This window comes from Amphiura filiformis, chromosome 8, assembly GCF_039555335.1.
Source record: "Amphiura filiformis chromosome 8, Afil_fr2py, whole genome shotgun sequence".
In the NCBI taxonomy this organism is placed as follows: Eukaryota; Metazoa; Echinodermata; class Ophiuroidea; order Amphilepidida; family Amphiuridae; genus Amphiura; species Amphiura filiformis.
The window spans coordinates 47122856-47147521 of record NC_092635.1 but is presented as its reverse complement, the minus strand read 5'-3'; the positions used below and the strand labels follow the sequence as shown (position 1 = coordinate 47147521).

Here is a 24666-nt window from a genome sequence, read left to right as displayed (position 1 = left end):
CGTAATATACTAAATTGATATGTGGCTATTTTTTATATACTTCCTCAAATGAGTACGTGCAATACCCTATAGATTCGTCAATGGTTTAACTATTAATTCATTAATCTATTAATGTGTGTTGAGACGGACAAGGTTAGGGTTGTCACCTATTATATAATTTTCATTGAACCGGAAAATTTATTTCCTTTCTACTGTATCCCTACTCGATATCATTGCCTTTGTTGACTTTGCTAGAGAAAGTGAAAATAATTATACTTCCAAAGTTGTTTACTTGAAATTAAAGGCAAACTTAATACAACAAACAAGGTGAGGTAAATATTTTTAATGATAATTCGTTTTGCATTTAAGGAATCGGATAGCAACGTTTGCAGAGAATATTTTGTGGTACTTGAGAGCACATCAGATACACCAGATTGCATTCTGAATCCTAGGAATGTCCTTCTGATATCAAATAAATTTAATTTTTTGAAATTCATGATATAATACAAATTATTTATGGCAAATTATTAAAAATTGATATTTTTGATATTTACCAGTCCTCGAAGTAAACTTAAATCTAATGATATGTACTTATAGTGTATGTAGCTGGGAGGAAAAGCCGAACATTATTTGAAAATTTTGATCTTTTGTATTAAAGATACATTTTCACCCAAGAGACCTAAATGTTGTCCCGGTTGTTACTTTTATTGCTGTAATTCATTTTGAGTGCTCGGAAAGCTATCGCATATTTTACTCGAGCAGCGAAGAGCTGTGCTTATTTAAAGTAAGCTGGTCAATGACCAATGAAACTTATATTCCATCACAGAAGATACGATCCTTTTTCGAACATTAACGTAAATCTATGCAACATCTTTCGAAGTTGCTTAACACGACAACATAATACACAGAAATTTAGTGACTTGTAGTTGCATATAGACTATTATCATTCCATCCCTCTTCCTCCTCATTGTCTCCAGTCCTAGAATAAAGGTCATTTTCAGCCCACCCTGACTCCTCTATGTCATCTGTGTCATTTCGCCTCTCAGTTATCATGACATCTGGTACTTTTGATAAGTTGATTGTGACATCACTATATGAATATGGTTGCACCGGTGAGTTATCGTAATTGTCATGATGTTGGAATGCTTCGCCATTAGTAGCGTGGACGGTAGGTGTCTTGTACGAGTCCCTGTTGACTGTTGTGTAGACGGGTGCTTCTTTGTGGACTGTCGCGTATGAAGATGCACGGGATGTGTAGTCATTTTGTGCCTCGTCTGATGTGTAGTTATTTTGTGCCTCGTTTGATAACACAGGTGCTGTGCTTTCTCGATGTCTTATGTTTCGCCTTCTGAAAGGTTCATAAATTAAGATTAATATACACAGGAAGAACGAAATATGGGGTTTAGTTAAAACGCGATGGAAGTATATGTGGTATATTTCTGATGTCTACTAATTACAAAATTAGTCGTGGTAATTTTTTTTTATTGATCACAAATCAGGAAAATTAACATCAACAACAGCATTTTAACATCATCGGCAATAACAATTAAAAAAAATGTCCCTATAAAAATATTACAATTTAAAATTGTCCTTCCCAGGCCCAAGCACATCGCTTAGAAAGTATCTCTAGTTGTATTGTTGAAAAGAAAACAATAGAAATGTAAAGTTGAAAAAAAATGAAAAACACTTACTTTTTCCAACAGCACCCAATAACCATTACAATAACACATATGACGAGTAGAACAGCTCCTCCAGCGGCTCCGGCTATTATTACTTTGGGGGGAAATCAGATCAGTATAGAAACTGTGTCATTATTGTAAAGATATCTACTATGATATCACTCTTATATTTTCTATTATAATAAATTACATTATTAAAGACACTTTTACTAGATAGTTTGATCGTTACGATTATCACAGGATTTATTTAATATGTTTAAAAGTAGTTGGCCCAATTTTTTTCACATGGTGTTTTCTATCTTAAATTGAGGCATAACACCAATCCAACCTGAATTTGATTTCCGTCAAATTTTGATTTTGTTATTCTTTATTCAAAATGTTGAAATAATATCAGTAATAACTGACGAGAAGGGTTGCTGTTCATTTTAGGTTGAAATAACAAGGTAAAATTAAAGAAACCCCACTGGTTATTTTGGCCATTTAACACACAGTTCTATGGGAGGACATATTATCATACTTTTTAAATTATGATAATTTGTCAAACTTTGCTCTGTTGACCTACAAAGACTACCAATTTGGCCGATTCCATTTAGGTGCAAGTTGGGACATGTGTAAACATTACAAAATCGCAAAAAAAAATTAACCAATTTCATATTATAAGATCGTACATTATGGCTTTAAATTTGCTCCAGCGGTTTGGATATTAAAAGCAAGCACGTGTATTATGGAGCAGTACGTAATGGCAGTGGTAGTGTACCACTTGTCGGCAGATTTGTGTTCATATTATCTTAAGGATATAAACATCTCAAAAAAAGTAACTAATCCCCCTTAAATAATGGCCATAATTCAAAAGGGGGCTATTGTATTACAAATCTGTAAAATGCGTTGGAAGCAGAAATAGAAGTTTGTGAATAATGGTCATTATTTAAGGGGGGTTAGCTCCGTTTTTTGAGATGTTTATATATCTCAGGTATATCGACTGCTCACTTTCGAGATGATGTGCCTTAGGAAAATAATGGGAGTAACACGGAGAGACAGGATCAGAAACACCATCATCCGCAAAACCCTGGGTGTTGAATTTTCCATCTTGGACAGAATAACCCGGAAGAGACTGCATTATTTTGGCCACGTCCAGAGAATGCCTCCCTCACGCCTTCCAAAGATGGCCTTTGAATGTCACATCCAGGGAGTCAGACCTAGAGGAAGACCGCCAAAGAGGTGGAGAGACTGCCTGCTAGCTGACTGCAAAAGAACCGACCTAAACTCCATAGTAAATGCCAGCCGTACAGCAGATGACAGAACAGTTTGGCGGGACATTGTGATGCGGATGCCACCACTCAACCCCCAGTTGGAGTGAACGGCATAGGTCAAGGTAGGTCATATCTTAATGGAGTTAGTAGAAAAACATAGCTTTAATCAGATACTAACATTTCCATTTTGATGGGGTAAAGCCAATAGTGACACCAACATTATACTTAAATGTGAAGTACACCTACCGTCTATAGTTTGACTAACCTGTTGTGTCTGATTCATATGATGACGACGGTTGACTGCTTTCTGTTGTAATTGTCAACAATCTCATACTTTCAGTGCTTGAAGAAGGTACGTTTTCTGTAAATAACAAACAATGTTGTGATGATAAAAGCGATAGCAAAGTAAGACTCAGATAGCTTGATTGAGACATACACCTTTGTTTCCAATGGAAATTTCATTGTACAAGGAATACATTTTTTTTAAATTCCACATAACCCCCGCATGAAAAGTATTTAATTATCTTTGTGATCACTCAAAAAGTATTTTGTGTGAATTTTATATCCGAACTACAATCAACGAAATATGTCTTGGAACGCTTGCGTGTAAATAACGGAAAACTCTCGCCCCCTCGCCCCCGTTCAATGTTGAGAAATGCCAATGTCTTCAGCGGTTTCCCAATGTGTTCCAACATTGATTGATGGGGAGCGGGAAAGGTAAATCATCGTTGTAGATGTCATGCTTGTTTCCAGGCAAAATATACGTCATTTCCATGACCATATGAAATTCTGCACGGGATTTCGACAGAGTGTACCAAGCGTTCCAAGGACTTTTTTCGTAGATTGTCTCTGCCGAATGCAAAATATTTCATCTGAATTTCGTTTTTGTCTCATAACTCAAAAACGGAATGTCGTATGAGCTTCACATTAAACACGATTTGAGAGTGGATTATATGCTTTGGAATCATAAAAAAATTGTTGATAAAGAAATTGGTTTATTTAGGTAATGGTCACTGTACTCACCCCTATGCTAAAATACACACATTTCACAATTATAGCGCTAAAATGCTCTAAAATGTCGTCTTTGTCCCATAACTCAAAAACAGAATGTTGTATGAGCTTCATATTGCACAGGATTTGGAAGCAGACCATGTACTTAGGATTCATAATACAATTGTTGATAAAGAAATTGGTTGGTTCAGGGAATGGACACTGAAACACCCCATACCCTAACATACACGCATTTAATGACATTTTTATGCTATATCTCAAAACCGAGAAATCGTATCACGGCTCTAAGCTGCATGATTCCGAGTTGTTTAATTTATTTTTAAAATTAATATTTAAAGTTCACCTTCATAGCACTTGTCAGATAGGTGAACGAGCGTTAGAAAACAGACAAATGAGTTTTAATTAAATACTAAAACCGCATGTAAGTTAAGATTGTAAGGAAGTAAATAATAAACTACGACTATCTTCAGTAGATAGCATTAACTTGTTTTTGACATGATGTAACAACTATCTTCAGCAGATTTGTGCTTCACATTTTTGTGTATGGGGTGTGTGTATAATGTGGGGGTGTGTGCGTGCGAGGTGTTGGGCGTGGGATGTATGTGGGGTAGGGTGGAGGAGGTTTGTAGGACTATTATAAGATCACATTTAAATCGGAAAGTATTTCATTGGGGGCTTTTGGGAAAGAAATAATTAAATTAATTAATCAAACATACAGACAGAAAGAAAGGAAGAAAGAAAGACAGAAAAAATAAATCAAAAATGTATTCTTCATGTATTTATGATAAACAAATATTTTCACCGGGTTCACCGTCGGAAATAATAAATGAAACAGAAAAAGTAATACTGCCTGGGAATCGAACCCAGGACCTCATGTTTATAAGACCTATGCCTTAACCACTTTGCCACGGGAGCTTCGTGATTAAGCTGCTTGCAATTTGAACCTATAAACGGTCACTTCAACCTTTTTCCACGTTCATGTTTTTATTTATTTCAAATGTCTTTCATTCATTCATTCATTCATTCATTCATTTTTCTTTCCTTCTTTCTTTCTTTCTTTCTTTTTTTCTTTTTTTTTTCCTTCTTTCTTTCTTTCTTTCTTTCTTTCTTTCTTTTCTCTTCTTTCTTTCTTTCTTTCTTTCTTTCTTTAGTTATGATACAAAAAAAAAAAAAAAGAAGCATAGAAAATAATGAATGCATAATTTAGCAATGATTCACGCAATTAAAACACGACTAGTCAAAGGGTGTAAAGTGTAAACCCATAATGGTAATCTGTAATGGTAAACTGCTGCATTGAATAACGTGCATACTGAGCAGTTTGCCCTGCATTGATATTAATATATACGTATAGATATTTATTTCAATTCAAAATGGCAAACTGTTAACAAATGTCATAAATGTGATCAATTTGTCATTCCTTTTGTATTCAAACATTCTCAATTGGTATAGCTAAGGTAAACGAACGTCACGCTTCATGAGATGCGGCCTAAAAACCATAAAATGTCGATTTTGGACCATTTTGTCATTATGGTCAACTGATGCACTTTGCCATTTCCACTATACAGGTTTACACTTTCCCCGATACTTGACTACTATAAAAGACCAAAACTGGTTATTTCGATTGCGAAATGACAGCGTGGCGCAACGGCTTAGACCTTCAACTCATACTCTTTTGACTATTGATTGATGTGAATGGTTCGAGTCCCCGTGGTGGTCGATTTTTTCTTTAAGTGTATTGAATTGTTGTTTTCTTTTTTTTTCTCACGGCAAAAGCGTATTTTATTATAAATAATATTCAGAAATGAGTTGTTTCAAATTGTTACATCTTAATCTTTCTGATTCGTTCGGATAGGCCTATACTCAGCAAACGCAAGTTTTACAGAAAACATTTACATGTTAGGTTATATTATAAAGGGTACAGAACGTTTTAATAAAATTCAAAAACATTTTAGAAAACATGCTGCAAACATTGTAATATTTCTTTAAAAATTATATTTGTAGTGTTTTTGAATTAGGGGACAAAAACGAGATTTGACTCAGTATCATACAGTAGAGAGTCATAATTACGAAATGTGTGTAATTTAGCAAAGGAGGTGTTTTCAGTGACCATTCCCTAAATATTCCAACTTCTTTATCAACAATTTCATTATGGTTCAAAGGAATATTATATACTTCCAAATCGTGTGCAATATGAAGTTCATACAACATTTTGTTTTTACGTTATGGGACAAAAATGACATTTTAGAGCAGTTTAGAGCCATAATTACGAAACGTGTGTAGTTTAGCATATGGGATGGTTTCAGTGACCACTCCCTAAATAAACCAATTTCTTATTCAACAATTTTTGTTATGATTCCAAAGCCCAATATCCACTCTCAAATCGTGTGCAATATGAAGCTCATATGATATTCCGTTTTTGAGTTATGACACAAAAACGAAATTTATATGAAATATTTTGCATTCGGTAGAGACAATCAACGAAATATGTCTTGGAACGCTTGCGTGTAAATAACGGAAAACTCTCACCCCCTCTCCCCCGTTCACTGTTGAGAAATGCCAAGGTCTTCAGCGGTTTCCCAATGTGTTCCAACATTGATTGATGGGGAGAGGGGAAGGGTAAATCATTGTTGTAGATGTCATGCTTGTTTCCAGGCAAAATATACGTCATTTCCATGACCATATGAAATTCTGCACGGGATTTCGACAGAGTGTACCAAGCGTTCCAAGGACTTTTTTCGTAGATTGTCTCTGCCGAATGCAAAATATTTCATCTGAATTTCGTTTTTGTCTCATAACTCAAAAACGGAATGTCGTATGAGCTTCACATTAAACACGATTTGAGAGTGGATTATATGCTTTGGAATCATAAAAAAATTGTTGATAAAGAAATTGGTTTATTTAGGTAGTGGTCACTGTAATCACCCCCTATGCTAAAATACACACATTTCACAATTATAGCGCTAAAATGCTCTAAAATGTCGTCTTTGTCCCATAACTCAAAAACAGAATGTTGTATGAGCTTCATATTGCACAGGATTTGGAAGCAGACCATGTACTTAGGATTCATAATACAATTGTTGATAAAGAAATTGGTTGGTTCAGGGAATGGACACTGAAACACCCCATACCCTAACATACACGCATTTAATGACATTTTTATGCTATATCTCAAAACCGAGAAATCGTATCACGGCTCTAAGCTGCATGATTCCGAGTTGTTTAATTTATTTTTAAAATTAATATTTAAAGTTCACCTTCATAGCACTTGTCAGATAGGTGAACGAGCGTTAGAAAACAGACAAATGAGTTTTAATTAAATACTAAAACCGCATGTAAGTTAAGATTGTAAGGAAGTAAATAATAAACTACGACTATCTTCAGTAGATAGCATTAACTTGTTTTTGACATGATGTAACAACTATCTTCAGCAGATTTGTGCTTCACATTTTTGTGTATGGGGTGTGTGTATAATGTGGGGGGTGTGTGCGTGCGAGGTGTTGGGCGTGGGATGTATGTGGGGTAGGGTGGAGGAGGTTTGTAGGACTATTATAAGATCACATTTAAATCGGAAAGTATTTCATTGGGGGCTTTTGGGAAAGAAATAATTAAATTAATTAATCAAACATATAGACAGAAAGAAAGGAAGAAAGAAAGACAGAAAAAATAAATCAAAATGTATTCTTCATGTATTTATGATAAACAAATATTTTCACCGGGTTCACCGTCGGAAATAATAAATGAAACAGAAAAAGTAATACTGCCTGGGAATCGAACCCAGGACCTCATGTTTACAAGACCTATGCCTTAACCACTTTGCCACGGGAGCTTCGTGATTAAGCTGCTTGCAATTTGAACCTATAAGCGGTCACTTCAACCCTTTTCCACGTTCATGTTTTTATTTATTTCAAATGTCTTTCATTCATTCATTCATTCATTCATTCATTTTTCTTTCCTTCTTTCTTTCTTTCTTTCTTTTTTTTTTTTTTTTTTCCTTTTTTTCTTTCTTTCTTTCTTTCTTTCTTTCTTTCTTTCTTTCTTTCTTTCTTTCTTTCTTTCTTTCTTTAGTTATTTTTAATACAAAGAAAGAAAAAAAAGAAGCATAGAAAATAATGAATGCATAATTTAGCAATGATTCACGCAATTAAAACACGACTAGTCAAAGGGTGTAAAGTGTAAACCCATAATGGTAATCTGTAATGGTAAACTGCTGCATTGAATAACGTGCATACTGAGCAGTTTGCCCTGCATTGATATTAATATATACGTATAGATATTTATTTCAATTCAAAATGGCAAACTGTTAACAAATGTCATAAATGTGATCAATTTGTCATTCCTTTTGTATTCAAACATTCTCAATTGGTATAGCTAAGGTAAACGAACGTCACGCTTCATGAGATGCGGCCTAAAAACCATAAAATGTCGATTTTGGACCATTTTGTCATTATGGTCAACTGATGCACTTTGCCATTTCCACTATACAGGTTTACACTTTCCCCGATACTTGACTACTATAAAAGACCAAAACTGGTTATTTCGATTGCGAAATGACAGCGTGGCGCAACGGCTTAGACCTTCAACTCATACTCTTTTGACTATTGATTGATGTGAATGGTTCGAGTCCCCGTGGTGGTCGATTTTTTCTTTAAGTGTATTGAATTGTTGTTTTCTGTTTTTTTCTCACGGCAAAAGCGTATTTTATTATAAATAATATTCAGAAATGAGTTGTTTCAAATTGTTACATCTTAATCTTTCTGATTCGTTCGGATAGGCCTATACTCAGCAAACGCAAGTTTTACAGAAAACATTTACATGTTAGGTTATATTATAAAGGGTACAGAACGTTTTAATAAAATTCAAAAACATTTTAGAAAACATGCTGCAAACATTGTAATATTTCTTTAAAATTATATTTGTAGTGTTTTTGAATTAGGAAACAAAAACGAGATTTGACTCAGTATCATACAGTAGAGAGTCATAATTACGAAATGTGTGTAATTTAGCAAAGGAGGTGTTTTCAGTGACCATTCCCTAAATATTCCAACTTCTTTATCAACAATTTCATTATGGTTCAAAGGAATATTATATACTTCCAAATCGTGTGCAATATGAAGTTCATACAACATTTTGTTTTTACGTTATGGGACAAAATGACATTTTAGAGCAGTTTAGAGCCATAATTACGAAACGTGTGTAGTTTAGCATATGGGATGGTTTCAGTGACCACTCCCTAAATAAACCAATTTCTTATTCAACAATTTTTGTTATGATTCCAAAGCCCAATATCCACTCTCAAATCGTGTGCAATATGAAGCTCATACGATATTCCGTTTTTGAGTTATGACACAAAAACGAAATTTATATGAAATATTTTGCATTCGGTAGAGACAATCAACGAAATATGTCTTGGAACGCTTGCGTGTAAATAACGGAAAACTCTCACCCCTCTCCCCGTTCACTGTTGAGAAATGCCAAGGTCTTCAGCGGTTTCCCAATGTGTTCCAACATTGATTGATGGGGAGAGGGAAGGTAAATCATTGTTGTAGATGTCATGCTTGTTTCCAGGCAAAATATACGTCATTTCCATGACCATATGAAATTCTGCACGGGATTTCGACAGAGTGTACCAAGCGTTCCAAGGACTTTTTTCGTAGATTGTCTCTGCCGAATGCAAAATATTTCATCTGAATTTCGTTTTTGTCTCATAACTCAAAAACGGAATGTCGTATGAGCTTCACATTAAACACGATTTGAGAGTGGATTATATGCTTTGGAATCATAAAAAAATTGTTGATAAAGAAATTGGTTTATTTAGGTAGTGGTCACTGTAATCACCCCCTATGCTAAAATACACACATTTCACAATTATAGCGCTAAAATGCTCTAAAATGTCGTCTTTGTCCCATAACTCAAAAACAGAATGTTGTATGAGCTTCATATTGCACAGGATTTGGAAGCAGACCATGTACTTAGGATTCATAATACAATTGTTGATAAAGAAATTGGTTGGTTCAGGAATGGACACTGAAACACCCCATACCCTAACAGACACGCATTTAATGACATTTTTATGCTATATCTCAAAACCGAGAAATCGTATCACGGCTCTAAGCTGCATGATTCCGAGTTGTTTAATTTATTTTTAAAATTAATATTTAAAGTTCACCTTCATAGCACTTGTCAGATAGGTGAACGAGCGTTAGAAAACAGACAAATGAGTTTTAATTAAATACTAAAACCGCATGTAAGTTAAGATTGTAAGGAAGTAAATAATAAACTACGACTATCTTCAGTAGATAGCATTAACTTGTTTTTGACATGATGTAACAACTATCTTCAGCAGATTTGTGCTTCACATTTTTGTGTATGGGGTGTGTGTATAATGTGGGGGTGTGTGCGTGCGAGGTGTTGGGCGTGGGATGTATGTGGGGTAGGGTGGAGGAGGTTTGTAGGACTATTATAAGATCACATTTAAATCGGAAAGTATTTCATTGGGGGCTTTTGGGAAAGAAATAATTAAATTAATTAATCAAACATACAGACAGAAAGAAAGGAAGAAAGAAAGACAGAAAAAATAAATCAAAAATGTATTCTTCATGTATTTATGATAAACAAATATTTTCACCGGGTTCACCGTCGGAAATAATAAATGAAACAGAAAAAGTAATACTGCCTGGGAATCGAACCCAGGACCTCATGTTTTCTTTCATTCTTTCATTCATTCATTCATTCATTCATTCATTTTTCTTTTTTCTTTCCTTCTTTCTTTTTTTTTTTTTTTTTTCCTTTTTTCTTTCTTTCTTTTTTTTTCTTTCTTTCTTTCTTTCTTTCTTTCTTTCTTTCTTTCTTTCTTTCTTTCTTTCTTTCTTTAGTTATTTTTAATACAAAGAAAGAAAAAAAAGAAGCATAGAAAATAATGAATGCATAATTTAGCAATGATTCACGCAATTAAAACACGACTAGTCAAAGGGTGTAAAGTGTAAACCCATAATGGTAATCTGTAATGGTAAACTGCTGCATTGAATAACGTGCATACTGAGCAGTTTGCCCTGCATTGATATTAATATATACGTATAGATATTTATTTCAATTCAAAATGGCAAACTGTTAACAAATGTCATAAATGTGATCAATTTGTCATTCCTTTTGTATTCAAACATTCTCAATTGGTATAGCTAAGGTAAACGAACGTCACGCTTCATGAGATGCGGCCTAAAACCATAAAATGTCGATTTTGGACCATTTTGTCATTATGGTCAACTGATGCACTTTGCCATTTCCACTATACAGGTTTACACTTTCCCCGATACTTGACTACTATAAAAGACCAAAACTGGTTATTTCGATTGCGAAATGACAGCGTGGCGCAACGGCTTAGACCTTCAACTCATACTCTTTTGACTATTGATTGATGTGAATGGTTCGAGTCCCCGTGGTGGTCGATTTTTTCTTTAAGTGTATTGAATTGTTGTTTTCTTTTTTTTTCTCACGGCAAAAGCGTATTTTATTATAAATAATATTCAGAAATGAGTTGTTTCAAATTGTTACATCTTAATCTTTCTGATTCGTTCGGATAGGCCTATACTCAGCAAACGCAAGTTTTACAGAAAACATTTACATGTTAGGTTATATTATAAAGGGTACAGAACGTTTTAATAAAATTCAAAAACATTTTAGAAAACATGCTGCAAACATTGTAATATTTCTTTAAAAATTATATTTGTAGTGTTTTTTACTTATGTGACAAAAACGAGATTTGACTCAGTATCATACAGTAGAGAGTCATAATTACGAAATGTGTGTAATTTAGCAAAGGAGGTGTTTTCAGTGACCATTCCCTAAATATTCCAACTTCTTTATCAACAATTTCATTATGGTTCAAAGGAATATTATATACTTCCAAATCGTGTGCAATATGAAGTTCATACAACATTTTGTTTTTACGTTATGGGACAAAGATGACATTTTAGAGCAGTTTAGAGCCATAATTACGAAACGTGTGTAGTTTAGCATATGGGATGGTTTCAGTGACCACTCCCTAAATAAACCAATTTCTTATTCAACAATTTTTGTTATGATTCCAAAGCCCAATATCCACTCTCAAATCGTGTGCAATATGAAGCTCATACGATATTCCGTTTTTGAGTTATGACACAAAAACGAAATTTATATGAAATATTTTGCATTCGGTAGAGACAATCAACGAAATATGTCTTGGAACGCTTGCGTGTAAATAACGGAAAACTCTCACCCCTCTCCCCGTTCACTGTTGAGAAATGCCAAGGTCTTCAGCGGTTTCCCAATGTGTTCCAACATTGATTGATGGGGAGAGGGGAAGGGTAAATCATTGTTGTAGATGTCATGCTTGTTTCCAGGCAAAATATACGTCATTTCCATGACCATATGAAATTCTGCACGGGATTTCGACAGAGTGTACCAAGCGTTCCAAGGACTTTTTTCGTAGATTGTAGGTGCTATTTAATTTGTATGAGCCTTTTTATTTTACATGTAAAATCTATGGGGGTGACGATTATGGACGGCAATATTGAAAAACCCTTATTTTGGGCCATTTTAGACACTAAAATGCCCATAAAAAAAAGAATAGCACTTAGTTCGGATGTAAAATTCACACACAGTGCTACCTGAGTGAGTACAAACATAATTAAATACATTTCATTCGGGGGCTATAGCAAAAACAAAAAATGTCCTATACCTTAATGGTTATGGAACAAAGGTGCATAGTGACCGACCATGAGTATATCATTTATTTGTCAGCGTAGTTTCAGATCTGCCTTATACTCTAAGTTTGACAATATTTGGAAAAATGCCATTAGTGTTTTTACTTAACTATACAATACGACGGTCATTTCATATGTACGTGCTAAAACTCACAAACAACTCACAACTTAAATTTTGGGAATAATTTTTGGTGTGGATATCTTCTAAAAAATGTCAAAAAAATAGGATACTAGAATCACAAAACACTCCTTTCATTCATATGATCGAAATAGCAGTCGAACTATCATACGCGGTATGCATAACGCTGTACGGAATGTTCATGACATAATCAAAATGACACATCCATGACTGGTGGAGTGACACGCATTCATTGGCGACATCAGCACTTAAATTAAAAACATTAAATAGCGATTATCTTTGTTTTACCTCATTTATTCGGCTCAAAATGAAAGGGAAACATATTTTTATGGAAACGTTAAAATATTGCTTTAATTGAGTCGTCAAGACTTAACGATAATTATAATGCTAATTTCAGAAATTTGAATGTCAGTATTCTATTTCATTAATTATTCTTTACATCACATACCTGAAGGTATTGATGTAGGAATGCAAATTGGAAGTCCTGTTTCCCATCTTGTATCAGTAATGGAATCGTCAAATATGCATTGTACTGAAGGTGTTCCCACCAGAGTATATTCACGTCGGCATTCAAAAGTTATGGAATTATGTACTGGTACAAAGTCTTCTGAATAAAGAAATTTATGCATTTCTGGAAGCTGACATCGAATTAGAGACACTGGAAAATATAAAAGAAACTTAATGCAAATACTACGAACAATATCAATAGATTTGGTTCATTTCCTGGTAGTTGCATCGTCGTTTTATAAAGGAGTAAATAGAGAAGAAAAAAGGAATAAAGCAAGGAAAGAGGGGCTGGAAAAAATATGTGCAATTTCGTAATAGTGCATGCCTCTTTCGTTTCTTCAATTCCTGCATAATGCGCTGGTTGACACGCTAAATATATCCAAGTTAAAAAGAATTTTTGAAGTAAAATCGAAAAGTTGGTGTAGTGTACTTACCACTCATAAGTATTCAATTTTGTGACTAATTTTGCTTTTTTTTCAAAAATAACTACACACTGGTAACAAATGTTATGTATATTATAGAGGCAAGGAATCCAATTACTTCACTGAAATTTCAGTGATTCAAGACAAGTGGTTCATTATAATGTTAAGAAATGATAACGTACCGCTTGTCTTCAGTCACTGAAATTCCAGTGTAGTAACTGGATTCCTTGCCCCTATAATATACATAACTTTTGTTACCAGTGTGTTATTATTTTTTGAGAAAAATGCCAAAATAGTTACAAATTTATCAAGGGGTGTAGTACCACCTTAATATGGATGAGAATGTAATTCCAACAACATACAGGGTGTCTCAATAAAAATAGGCCCTATGGAAAGTGGTGCATAACCTAAAATATCGGCAGTAAAATAAAAATATTTCTTTTCATGAAGTATCCGCTAAAGAATGGTGCAAAAATGATTCAAATCCGTTCACGCGTCACTGAGATAATTAAGTTTATACAAATAGATACATTTTTGGACCATTCCAATGGGGTAATACACATTAACAATAATGTGTAGTTTGTTATAAAAGAAATAAAAGGAAACGCCAAGTGCTGCTGAGTAGGAGTTCAAAATCAATCAATCAATCTCCCAAAGAATGTTTTTTACACGTTTCTCTTTGGGTTAAGGGCTTGGATAGTAACGCTTGCACAGTATTTTTGTGGGACCTGAGAACACATCAGACATATGGAATTGCATTCTGAATACAAGGAATGTCCTTCTGATATCAAATTTTTTTTTGAAATTTGCGATATAACACACATTTTATGGCAAATTATTAAAATTTGATATTTTTTTGTACTTTTGATATTTAACATGTTTAAGTAAACTTCATAAATCTAATGATATGTACTTAATGTACTTATTATTATACATACATTTGTCAATCAACAGAAGGGCTGAACTTTATATTGAAGTGGCTGAAATATTTGATTTTTTGAATTTGAATTTGAAATTGGTTCATCAAAATAAAATGTCCAGGTATTGATGGTGAAATAACCAAAAATTGATAAACAACATGAATAACAGAAAAGAGGCATTAGTTGCTGATCAGACAAGTTATCTCCTATCTAGCAACACTGGGAGTTAAGGTTTGACACTATTTCAAACTATTGCGATTTGGTAGTTCATATCATATTGGTAGTGAGCTTTGGCATTGATATTTACAGATATACTTTTGTAGGTCCTGTGGTTCTCGAGTTATGTTGTCAAAAGGGATGAAACAGCATCACTTTTGTAAAACATACATAACTAATTAACAACAATAAATCAGGCAGGTTTTCAAAGTATGAAGTTTTGCAAAACATCAAGGTGTTATTTTTCAATAATATTTTGATTTAGATAATGAAAATCGATTTTTTTTTTTTTTTTGTCTGCTTTTACCAACAATACTTAGTCAACCATTAACTTCGTTAATTTCTTCCATTCTAAACTACAATGCAGCACATTATTGTTAATGTGTATTGTCCCATTGGAAAGGTCCAAAAATGAGTCTATTTGTAGTTTCCCAATTATCTCAGTGACGAGTGGACGGATTTTGATGACTTATGCACCAATCTATAGAAGACACTTCATGGATTTTGAATCTGCAAGAAAATTTTAATTTTACTGCTGATATTTTAAGTTATGTCCCCCGATCCACAGGGCGGCCCTAATTTGGTAAAACGACCTAACTCGATATAGACTTTTATGCCTAATTAGGACTGTACTGAAAAAAGTTTAAAAGCCTTCATGCCATTTCTTTTTTTCAAGTGTCCAACTTATTATTGTGTTCCCAAAACTCGGGGTTTTCACCAAAGCAGGTCTAAATATTTTTCAGCAGAGCCTTAATTAGGTAAAACTTCTATCTTCGAGTTAGGTTGTTTTACCAAATTAGGGCCGAGGGCCTATTTTTATTGAGACACCCTGTATATCTACTACAAATGTGAAAAAACATTAATGTTTCAATCATGAGCTAACTACATAAACTTACGATCATATACAGCTATTCTGAAATCATCTCCACATGCCTGATTTTCATTACCGACACATGGTTTTATTCTACATTCCTCATCAGAGCGTTTACCCCGACCACCTTGGTCATAGTCTGCATCTGCAGTACCACAGTAACACTCGTTACCAGTTTCCACCCCTGCATACTGGATGTCATCCTGGAGATCAACACAATGGTTGATACATCTGCCAATTGTCATGTTAAGAGTACTGATTCCTCCAAGTGGTAGCACTCGAAGATTATTATCAGTTGGGCCGAATGGTGCAGTATATGCGTCAAAAAAGCAGCCAAGGTAGGCATCGTCATCTGTAAATTAATATATTATCGACATTCACAAATAAATTAAACTCTGCAATTCTTTACTGTGCAGTATTTTTCACACAAAAAAGAAAAGAAATACAAAAATATGTTTCGTCAGAATAATGCATAACCAGAGGCGTGCCGAGGGCAAGTTCCCCCTGGCTCGAAATACCAAGAAATGACCAAGAGTGGTAATGTGCATCGTCCTTCGGCCCGGCTATAGGCATCAATTGTCCTCATATTGGCCTGTTCCAAATTTTTGTTCTGTATGCATGGTTCTTATCAGTTACTTTCGAAGTTGGATTTCGAGTAACAAGAAGTGAATACAAATTCTTTACTCGCCAACAATGTTCCGTTGTACCTTGTATACACTGATAGCTAGACTAGAGTCAAGTGACTCTCTAAGTGGAACTGGCACTGACTCTCAAAAGGAGTCACCTGATTGTCACAGGAGGGTCAGTTGACTCTACTTGTGGAGTCAATTGACTCTACATTCAGAGTCGTCGACGGAGTCAAAAAATTTATGACTCTTCAAGAGAGTTAGACTCTGGAATAGTTTGGCTGTTGACACCATGGAATGTATATTCTCCCATTCCTAAGGGATTGTGGTTCAACCTAGATTTCTCGATTCTGTCGTCTGACGATCGCCTATGGCGTGAAACTCAAAGTAAAGTCTCCTATTCCGGTAGGTATATACTTTGAAATTTTATCTTGATGTATCATTATGCTATTTCAGAACTTTCGGTGTGACCCTGTAATGGAGTCAGGGTGACTCTATAAATGGAGTCTGGGTTACTCTAGAAGCAGAGTCCAGCCACAACGCGACTCTATGTCTAAAATGACTCCATATTGGGAGTCAAATGACTCCTGTAAAGAGTCATCAACGGTGCCTCTTCCACGGAGTCAAGAAATTTATGACTCTTCAAGGGAGTCAGATGACTCCCAATATGGAGTCATTTTACACATAGAGTCGCATAGTGGCTGGACTCTGCTTTTAGAGTCACCCTGACTCCAGTTAGGCTTTCAGTGTAGGCTCCGGATAGTAAATATCGGGGCGGGACTAATGGGGCCTGGCTCAAGTTTTTGGGGACTGTGTGGCCCTGTAGCACTGGCCCATGGGCCACTAAAATTATTGAGGGTCGGGTTCTGGAGCCACTGACTTGTGATCCGCTGATAATCGGCAGTCAATCGTTTGTTATCGCACGGGGTTTCGATTACAATAACATGACTAAAACACCAATAGAGTATCTGCGCAATTTGATAAAGTCGCGTCGAGCGGTCATACTAGGGTTGCGCGACTAAGTAGCCAATAGTCATAGCTAACAGCGATAGTCGCGACTTTCGACTATGACTTACTGATAGTTGACAAATGACGACTATAATAATGTGTTCCTAAGATACATTAAATAATACAACTTTAATACAAAGTTTTGCAAACTGATTGTTTGACATCCATACAAATGTTGCTGAAATTGTTTTATGTGCAAGGTGGACCTATTGTATTTGCCATGCCTCGTATTATTGTCGGTTAACATTGCCACATTTACCGGCATTTGGATCCCCCAGTCCAGTTTGTAAAACAAGTTTTGTAATATATGTTCCAATAATAATAATTCATCCTTAAATATACCTTAGACGTGCATTTTAGGCGTGAAAGTGATCTTCAGTTTTTACCCAAATGTTGACCTCCAAATAGACGTCAATAGTCGACTAGTCGCGACTATTTGGTGCCGCACACCGACATCGCTTGGTAAATAATTACATTGTACAGCAGAGACACTAAAATCAATACCCGGGATCGATACACATGTATGTGCTTTGCACGATTTGATATTCAGACGATAAATCATTGGATACCGGGGTAGAAAATGATGAATATCTAAAGAAGCCGATTTCAAGGCTTGCACTTGAATATATGTGTTGAAAGAATAGATAGTCGTTAGCTTGCGTATTGCGAAAGAACCGTGCGTATTGAACTCAAAAACTAACAAAAATGACAGCTGCCCTCATTCGTAAACACTCGGGTTACGTGAAGATACACGGTACTATAGCGCAACGTAGGCCACTGGTGGAGGCAGTCTAAAAGCAGATGACCCTGTATACCATGCTCACTGGTATCTACAGAGATCAGTCACCAGGCTATATTGTCAATAGCCTTAGCCGGATGTCCCTCGGCCCATTATGCGTCTCAAAATATTAAAAAGATTGGAACAAAATGGTCATGCGTGGCTGTGGATTCAACCTACCATGGCGATTTCTGCCATGAGGATATCAGGGCGATGACACTGTGTGCCGACTAGTCGACTACTAAAAACAATGTAGTCGCACAATCCTAGCCGTAACGTCATGTAGAGAGCATTTTGATAATGAGACACAGTGCAGAGGGAATTGTCCCACAGAAATTTACAGGTATCTTATTGGGACGGCATAGAGTAAAAACGTGTCATTAATATTACTAAAATTCGGACGAAAATTTGAAGAAATTATGTGGTACTTTTGATAATTCGTGACTATTTTTGCATTTTTTTCAAAAAATAATAACACACTGGCAACAAAAGTTATGTATATGATATAGGGGCAAGGAATCCAGTTACCACGCTGGAATTTCAGTGACTCAAGACATGCGGTTCGTTATTTATGACAAGAAAAAAGGTACCGCTAGAATGTACCTCATTTCTTAACATACATAATGAACTACTTGTCTTGAATCACTGAAATTTCGGTGAAGAAATTGGATTCCTTGCCCCTATAATAAACATAACTTTTGTTACCAGTGTGTAGTTATTTTTTTAGAACAATGCAAAATTAATCATGGTACCACCTTAAATACTAAATACTTTTACTTACCTGTATATGCACACTTAAACCATATCACCATTAAGATGTAGACTCTCATGTTGCATGCAAACTTTGCTAAAACACCGCATTTTTACACTGAAATAATTCACGCAATGGAATATGGCCACTATCAGCAGCGAAGAACATATTTGAGCAACAGCGTGAAATACCTTTAAACCGTGACTTTTGCTCAAATAATGTATTTCCTTGAAGTATGTGTGGACACCACCTCCAGTGACTTTTTCGATATTTCTGTTTGTTACAGGTGTTTGTGATAAAGGTCACGTTCCCACAAAACTCATTGAACTGGCAACAGATTTTGTTTCGTTGCCTTTGTCGTTGTCATGGGTGCATGTTTAACTTAGCTGTTTAACGCACTGAAAGAAATTTCACGGTAAATGACGAGTTGTATTTAAAGGAAATAGTTTTGTTTTTATTTACAACAAACAAATCATGTCTATATAGCTCTATACGATGGTCGGTCAGTATGTAATGAAAGTTGACCTGCAACCCCGTATATGGATTATTTTCATGGTATTTCTCTATGATCGCATAAACACTGTACCTTTGTCTTTCAAACAACAAATATACAAATTATATCACACACTTGATTTTGTAACAGCATTAGTATACAATCAATGGTCTACAGTCACTGGCTAAAAATGAGGCGTTTTTGTTAAGGAAAATAAGGGAATTAAATTATGGAGAGTGCTGCCTTTTGGAATAGTAGTAGAACATAAACTTCCAGCTCATAAAACCATCTTTGTCAGGACATAGCTTTGAATTTTCTATAAACATTTTGATAGTGCCAACGATAGCAAACGTGGAAATAATTTTTTGCCAGTCCTGTTGCTTATCCCCTAACATTAAAACGGCAGTCTCCCTAGTATATATTTGAAACCGTGATTAAAATATAACTGTTATTCTATTATTGTTACTTTCATACAAAAAATAGTGGTACAGATAGAGAGGTCATCGTTTGAATGAGAAACTTATTTTTAGAAATTTTCTGTTCATTTGAGGTTGAGATCATCCGTAAAAAAATCACATGAATTATTACATTTCTATTTGCATAGCACTTTGTATTATTTTAAAATAACATCAAATTACAACAAATGGACGGAATATGAGGGAAACGCTGCAAGACTAGTAAGGCCAGAAATCTCACAGAGTAACTCGTGCTTGGGATGAGATTTGGAATATACATTTCTATTTGCATAGCACTTTGTAATATTTTAAAATAACATCAAATTACAACAAATGGACGGAATATGAAGGAAACGCTGCAAGACTAGTAAGGCCAGAAATCTCACAGAGTAACTCGTGCTTGGGATGAGATTTGGAATATACATGTACATGATAAATATGGCATGTACCAAAAGGACTACAGACAAGAATTATAGGCTAGGATAAAATGCTGCAAAGAAGTACCTCGACGAAGCCTATAACCTAGCTATAGAAGAGGATCTAGACAGTAAGATCCAAGCATCATTATGCAAATCACTTGTAGAAAAGGTGCGGTAAAGGTCAGCAGGGCAATGACACAGCGTCAGAATGTCAAAAGAACCTTCCTATGTAGCTCCTCTGACATCAGTGATGAAGATGCTAATCCTAATCAAACTAGACATTTGCATCGGGCCTTTGATCAAGGCGAATATGACAAAGCTAAGGAAGGACTTGTCGAAGGCAAATTCGGCGGTAAAGGTGGAATACCTCCGGAAGTGCTGAAGAGATGTGACCTGGATGAGCACTGCTATCATGGGAGATACCAATCCCTAAATCAGGTCAGCAATTAGTATTGGAGGCACTTACAGAAGCATCGGCCTAAGTTAAATCGTAGCAAAAGCCAACATCAGAATGATCCTTAACAGAATTGGACCTCGGTTGGTTTAACGTCGGACTGAGATCCAACAACATTCATTCATTCATTCATATTTTATTCATCAATCAATATCATCAAATACAGTTTATAAATACAAATAACATAGATCGATATATGTATGTATACAAATCAGTTGAAGTAACATTGAACAGCAATATTAATGGTGAAAGCAATTATCAATGCAAGAATTATCAAGCTGTATACCATAAACAATGTACTGTATAATATATTTAACATGATTAGAAGTATGACTGAGGATATGGCCATAAAATAAAGATACCGTTATACATGATAATATAGGTATCCAGGATAGAATAACAGAGTTGGCAAGATTATACAAGTAAATTCATCAACATGAATAATGAGGTATACATGGTATATTAATATAATATACTATCATAAATGCATGTGAATGTAGGACCAGGCCTACAATAAATCTTACATTTAACAAATTAAATATAGGTATTCAGGATATAATAATAAAGTATATTTGAGATCAAAACATGAATACAGGGTATAATAATATATTATAACAATCATAATATAGTATAACAATCATATTTACATAATAATGTAGGTATAGGCCTACAATAAGTCTTACATTAAAAAATCAAATAGTTATACGTATAATACATACATCAACATGAAGGATATTGAATGACGAGGTCCCTGCTAAACGCGGAGCGTGGGGGTGCAGGGACCTCTTTAACTAATTACAGAATAACATTGGAACAAATCAATAATCCGACAATAATAAGAGGGAGGGAAACAGAGAGAAAGGGAGAGAAAGAGAGAGAGAGAGAAAGAGAGAGTTAATTGGAAATGTAGCTACTGATTATGTTTTTCTTGATTTTAGATTTGAAGGATGCACAAGATGGTGAATTTTTGATATCATTATGAAGTTCATTCCATAGTTTTGGCCCCTGTGATTTCATCGTATTACTAGCCAAAATCGTTCGCGTGGGAGTAATATAGGGGTCATGTGCATGTCTGGTATTGTAGGGGTGGTTTAAGGTGCTGGTGTTAAAGAAGTTGTCATGCAGAAGGTCATTTGGGAGAAGATTGGTGTGCAATTGGTACATGAATGTGGCAAGTTGTTGTTTGTAAATGTCCCGAACTTTAAGTGTGTGTAGGGAAGAGAAGAGGGGGTCTGTGTGGTCAAGCCATAGAGAAAAGGTACATGTTCTAATGACTCTCTTTTGAAGAAGGAAGAGTGAATCAAGGAAGCTGTTGTTGTGATCGGCCCAGATAAGAGCACCATAGGAAATGTAGGGAAGGACTAGGGAATTATAAAGTGTAACAAGTGAATGTGCAGGAAGGAATTGTCGGACTTTACGTATGACGCCATTATATTTTGAAACAATTTTTGATATGTGTTGAGTGTGCGAGTGCCATGAAAGATTATGATCAATGAGTAGGCCTAGAAATTTAGTTGTATTAACCTTTTCAATTGGTGAACTATCAATTTTAATGTCATAAGTTATGTCAGGTTTATTACTGTGTTTATTTTTAAAGACCATATAATTAGTTTTTTTTTATGTTTAATGAGAGTTTATTTAATTTAAACCAGTTTGATATTATTTTAGTTCGTTATTTATATTTAATTCAAGGGTTTTTGGGTCATGGTGCGAAAAGAGAATACTGGTGTCGTCAGCAAATAGTGTAAAATTAGGAACGGAGGTGGTGTAAGGGAGGTCATTGATGTATAGTAAGAACAAGAGAGGACCCAGGATCGATCCTTGGGGAACACCGCAGGATATACCGATAGACCTAGAAAAACAGTTATCAAATAATACACGCTGACTTCTGTTGGAAAGATAGTTTTTAATCCAGTCATTAGCAAGGCCCTGAATACCATAGTGATGAAGTTTGTTAAGAAGGATGTTGTGGTTTATGGTATCGAAGGCCTTGCTAAGATCTAAGAAGATTCCAATGGTATGAAGTTGGTTATCAAGGTTATCGGCAATCCTGCAGTAAACATCATTGATGGCCATGTTGGTTGATCGTTTAGGTCTAAACCCAAATTGATGTTTAGTTAAGATACCATGGGCAGTAATAAAATCACAAATTCTTACATACACGGTTCTTTCAAGAAGTTTGGATATGGCAGGTAGAATAGAAATTGGCCTATAGTTGGTGAAATCATGTTTGTCACCGCTTTTGAAAATAGGAGTGACATTTGCTTGTTTTAAAGTAGAGGGTATGGTACCTGTTACAAAAGATAAATTAAATATGTGGGAAAGAATACTACTAATTGGTGTAATAATTTGCTTCAGGATGATGTTACTAATACCGTCATTACCGCTGCTATGGCTGTTTTTTAATTTAGATGTTAATTTAACAATCTCTTCTGGAGACGTTGGGGATAACAACATACTTTTAGGATTATCATTTAGAGAAAATGAGTTTTCAAAGGCAGGAGGTGGATCAGGGATTTTATTAGCAAGAGTTATTCCAATATTAGCAAAGAATAAATTGAAGTTCTCAGCAATTTGTTGATTATTAGTTATTTTAGTACCATCATTATTTATGAAAAAGTCCGGTAATTTAGATTTTTTATTACGACCTAGTAAGTTATTTAATGTTTCCCACATCTTTTTAGTGTTGTCTTTATAATTTTCAATTTTGGCTGTAATGTGATTTTTTTTACTTGTTCTAAGTAGTATATTTAGATAGTTTCTATATTTAGTGTATTTAATTTTATTTTCAATGGAAGGTTTTAGGATGTATTTTTTATATAGTTTATCTTTAGTTTTTATCGATTGAATAAGTCCTTTAGTTACCCAAGGTTTTTTTGGTGTATTAAGCGCGCTTCAGACTCCATATTGTACGTACAATATTGTATGTACAATACTTTTCGTGACGTCAAAAAGTATTACACGTGCAATAAATAGTATGTACCGGGAAAATATATATTGTGCTACAATCATTGGTTGCTTAATTGATACGTAGTTGCCAAATTTCTAAGAGTGGTAAATTTAGTGAGTGTTCGTGCACGGAATGATGAACATCTTTTCATGTATTTTTGTATTCAACTGTACTTAATATTAAAAGGCCTATTAATACTAACGATATTAATAATATTAAAATTGTAATAATAATATAAATGGCACATTCAGTTCTTATTTATTTATTTATTTATAGATTTATTTATTGATTTATTTAGGCCTATTTGTTTATTTATTTATTTGTTTATTTATTTATTGATTGATTGATTACTGATTGATTAATTGATTTAGCGATTCATTTATACTGACATTTAGTCATATATTGATTTAGTCAGTTTCTTAAGTATTATTTGTAGGCCTATGTATTTATTCTGGTTTTGATTTGATTGATACTGATATTTTCATTGTTTTTTAAAGTTTTGGCATATAACATTATACATTATAACACGTTGTGTTATGAATTTGCAACAACTTTTTACATGTTGATATCGTTGAGGCATGTTATGATGGTGTATGTTATAGACCTACTTATGATCATCCCAATACATCCATAAACGTGTTAATGTGAAACGAGATTACTTGAAATATATATTTCAGAGTTGAAAGAGTTTCAAATATACGAACATAATTCTGAAATATGTCTCTCTGATTGGTTGATGGTCAAGAGGATTACGGCATCCTCAAAGCCTCTTGCTGTAATTCTCTAATCGATATCTATTATAGGACCGATCTTCTGAAATCCATACAACCGTGTCAAATGAAATAGTCTCGAATCATAATTTGTGCACGATACAACGTTGATACGTTAGATTTCGGAATTTTATTAAAAATAGGCATAAATCACATTGAACAGGTTGAATGCTGGCAAAAGTAGATAAAATAACTATGGGTCGAATTTACATTAATCAGTGTCCTGGGGC

General features: G+C 34.7%; 1 protein-coding gene across 1 annotated transcript; it reads right to left on the bottom strand.

Annotated features, from left to right (window-relative positions):
- Nucleotides 1-33: 33 nt before the first annotated feature.
- Nucleotides 34-19171, bottom strand: LOC140158279 (uncharacterized). Its single transcript, XM_072181390.1, has 6 exons — nucleotides 18926-19171; nucleotides 15758-16084; nucleotides 13245-13454; nucleotides 3174-3269; nucleotides 1671-1752; nucleotides 34-1327 (listed from the first exon to the last, which is right to left on the bottom strand). Exons 1-6 carry the CDS (start codon nucleotides 18972-18974, stop codon nucleotides 892-894), a joined length of 1200 nt encoding a protein of 399 aa, XP_072037491.1. The 5' UTR covers nucleotides 18975-19171; the 3' UTR covers nucleotides 34-891.
- Between the last annotated feature and the right edge of the window lie 5495 nt (nucleotides 19172-24666).